General features: G+C 37.4%; 1 protein-coding gene and 1 long non-coding RNA gene across 2 annotated transcripts in view; one reads left to right on the forward strand and one right to left on the reverse strand.

The window, feature by feature from the left end:
• LOC107693561 (MRG/MORF4L-binding protein-like) overlaps positions 1-2,251 on the reverse strand; it is an 11,447-nt gene extending 9,196 nt beyond the window's left edge. The window contains exons 1-4 of the mRNA XM_016493005.1: positions 2,052-2,251; positions 1,415-1,536; positions 276-357; positions 111-185 (exon numbers count right to left, since the gene is read on the reverse strand). Coding sequence (XP_016348491.1) covers positions 111-185; positions 276-357; positions 1,415-1,536; positions 2,052-2,187 — 415 coding nt within the window. The 5' untranslated portion in view covers positions 2,188-2,251. The remainder of the gene's footprint in view (positions 1-110; positions 186-275; positions 358-1,414; positions 1,537-2,051) is intronic.
• Positions 2,252-2,447: 196 nt separating this feature from the next.
• On the forward strand, positions 2,448-3,037 carry LOC107693546 (uncharacterized). The gene is made up of 3 exons (XR_001634766.1): positions 2,448-2,480; positions 2,830-2,880; positions 2,975-3,037. It is a non-coding gene; the product is annotated as an uncharacterized LOC107693546 (long non-coding RNA).
• The last annotated feature ends 320 nt before the right edge of the window (positions 3,038-3,357 follow it).

The raw sequence follows: 3,357 nt of genomic DNA on the forward strand, positions 1-3,357 counted from the left end.
CGTGAAAAGAAGAGAGAGAGAGAGAGAGAGAGAGAGAGAGAGAGAGAGAGGGAAAGGAAAAAGAAAGGGGTGAGTAGATGAGATAAATAAAGAGTGAAGGAGAAGAGAACCTTCTTCATGGGTTGCAGGTGGGTCACTCTCTTCTTTGAACTCCTCCTTCAAGTCATCTTCAGATCCCACTTTACCTGCGCAAAGACAAAAAGAGCTTTTAAGTAAATCAGTAAAATCAAACTGATCAACTGTAAATCACAACACAGAAACTACGAGCAGCTCACCTTCCTTGACTTCCTGTATGATCTCTTCAGGCAGCACAAAGCTCTTCTCCGAGTTTGGAAACGGGAGTATTTCTGATTCGTGCTGCAGCAACAAAAAGACATTTACTAATTAGATTTGAGAGGTATAGTAGAATCAACTTTATTTATCCCTGTTGGAAACTGCAGCAATAAAAGTGATATGGGTTATTCAATGGTGTGTTATCTAGGGCTCATGATGGCGTCCTGATCACCCTGACAGGGTTTAATTTGTGATAATATTTGACTGACGTTGTGTGTATATATATAGATTATTAAATTAAACTTCTGATAATGAATTTAATTAAATATTGTGAATCTTAAACAATATACATTTTTAAATATTCTAAAAAGATTTAAAAAATAGAAAATGTAAAATAAATGCTCTGCAAACTAGTTATCAATTAATTGTCCTAACATATATTGGCCCATCCAGTGTTATTTTAGTATAACTGAAATACTATTATGGATTTTTATTCATATTTTGAATTTGTTTATTTTTATATTCTCCGTTTTCATTTTCAATTTTAGTTAAAATTTTCTTGTGTTTCAGTTTTGGTTATTTTTATACATTTATTTCAGTTAAAAATTATTCATGTTAGTTCATGTTTATTTTATTTCAAGCAACAATGTTTTTATGGCTTTCGTTTTACTTAACTATAATGACCCTGGTTCCATCACAATATTAGGGCCAGAAAGTCTAAGGCCATACTTTAATTTTGCATCTCTCTAATTTAAACTTTTTTATTAATTATATTATTTGCATAACAATGAGAGTTTGAACTGGAAAAAGTAACGTACTGTAAATACAGTCTTCGTATTTGAACATCTGTCTATCACAAATGTGCTTACTTGATTACTGACCGAGTACAGAATCTTAAATGCATTTAATAATCATACATCATAACGTTTCATTGTTTTAAAAACCCAAAAACTTCAATTATTTCCAGGGTTTAAAAATGATGCAATATTTCAATTTTAAATACTTAATTTTCAATCTGGACCTTTGGACCCCACATATACTACATTACATTAAATTGTTGTGATGTAGAATGCATGCAGTGAATGAATATCATTCAAATAAATCTCACAATCCCAAGAAAGCAGGCGTCGAGTTGTCTTACCAGCGCCTGCATGTCGTACATGGTGCTCAGGTGATCCCAGATGACTTTAGATGGCACCTGCCTGCCGATGTTCTGACTGAACTTATCGCGAATACAGATCATGTGGAAATGGCGATTCACTCCTGAAGACATGAGACAGTTTCACAGAGACGCTCTCCTGACACCACCGAAAACACCGTGTTGCCGTAAATTAGCCTAGCCGTGATGCTATCATGCTAGTTAGCAGCCGTGCTATTGTTTGCTAACGTTAACACACATTCACTGCTATACTCCCTCCATAAACACAATAGTAGTCATTAATAAATAGACAAATTCAGCAATAGTCAACAATACATCTCAAATTTGTAACAAAACCGTTCATGCAATCACTAACGTTATATTCAAATTTCTTATAACAATTAGCAACTGGAGTCGATAACGCTCACTAAAGAATCACTAAACACGCTTAAATTAACTAAAAACATCTTTATCAGTATTTTAAAATTTGATTGGTATGATTAAATAACTGTATTATAAACTTGATTTCAGATACTTAAAAGGTAACAAGGAGCACATGGTTTTATGTCTGATGTTATATTGTTTCGCGTGCGGAGATCAGGGCCTGTTATTCACACAAATCAAAATGAATTCATCTTACCTACAGGTTTATGACCCAGCATTGCGTGAAAAAGACACACTTCTACTTCTTGACTCCATACAATCGATTCCTCGGCGGTACAGATGCCGGTTTCTGCTTGTTTTTCGTCGGATGGCAGAGTCTCCGCTTCCCCCATGTTTCTCCAGAGACTCACTCTCTCTCTCGCTCACTCACTCTCTCTCTCTCTCACTCTCTCACTCACTCTCTCTCACTCACTCACTCACTCTCTCTCTCTCTCTCTCTCTCTCACTCTCTCACTCACTCTCTCTCTCACTCACTCACTCACTCTCTCACTCACTCTCTCTCTCTCACTCTCTCTCTCACTCAATTCAATTCAATTCAATTCAATTCAATTAAGCTTTATTAGCATGACTGTGTAACACAATGTTGCCAAAGCCTCCGCAAAATCTTCTAGTTCTACTTCTACAGGTGAGGATAATTCTAGAACAGCGGTTCTTATATCCTGGTCCTCGGGACCCCCACTGTGCATATTTTGCATATCTCTCTTGTTTAACTCACCGGATTCTAATCAACAGCTCGTTAGAAGAGAGCTCCATGAATAAACTGTGTTCCAATTGACATGGTCCTTACACAGTGTTCACTGCTCTCTACTCCCTGTACACGGGAAATTGGCTAACTTAAGAACACTGATTTGTGCTGATCTGTGCTAGACTGAATGTGGCTTCTTAAAAGAAATTCCTCTTGGTGATTTTCTTAATGAAAAACAGAGTAGTTCATCACCTGAGTCTGATTTTGTTTCCATCTGGTATTGTTTCAGCTTCTTTACACATGGTCACTTCCACAACATCTACCAGTCCCACTACTACAGGTGAATGTGTTGCTGTACTGGAATGTGGCTTTCACAAGAAGCTCCTCCTAATCTGAGTCTGATTTAACAGCTGTTTCCATATGTTGTGTTTCAGTTACTTTACCGCCAATCACGTCCACAGCATTTACAGGTCATACTTCTACAGGTTAGTGTGATGCTGGACTTCCTTTCATCCAAGTTTTGGTGCTGATTTCTGCCTCCTTAATGTTAACAGTCACTAGCACATAGGGGAGAGCGGGGCACAACCTAACACTTTTGAGTATAATTTATCCACAGTAATTTCACACTTGTGTAGCTGTGTTGTCATCTCCAAGTAAAAAGGGCATTTTCTCAGTATCACTAAGTTCAGTAAATGATGGGATCAGGGCTTCAAATCTGGGGAGAAATGATTGAGAAGAGAATGAAATCTCTCACTCACTCACTCACTCACTCACTCTCGCACTCTCACTCTCTCTCTCACTCACTCACTCACTCTCT

The sequence above is a fragment of the Sinocyclocheilus anshuiensis genome, unplaced genomic scaffold (assembly GCF_001515605.1).
Source record: "Sinocyclocheilus anshuiensis isolate Anshui unplaced genomic scaffold, SAMN03320099.WGS_v1.1 scaffold967, whole genome shotgun sequence".
NCBI classification, from domain to species: Eukaryota; Metazoa; Chordata; class Actinopteri; order Cypriniformes; family Cyprinidae; genus Sinocyclocheilus; species Sinocyclocheilus anshuiensis.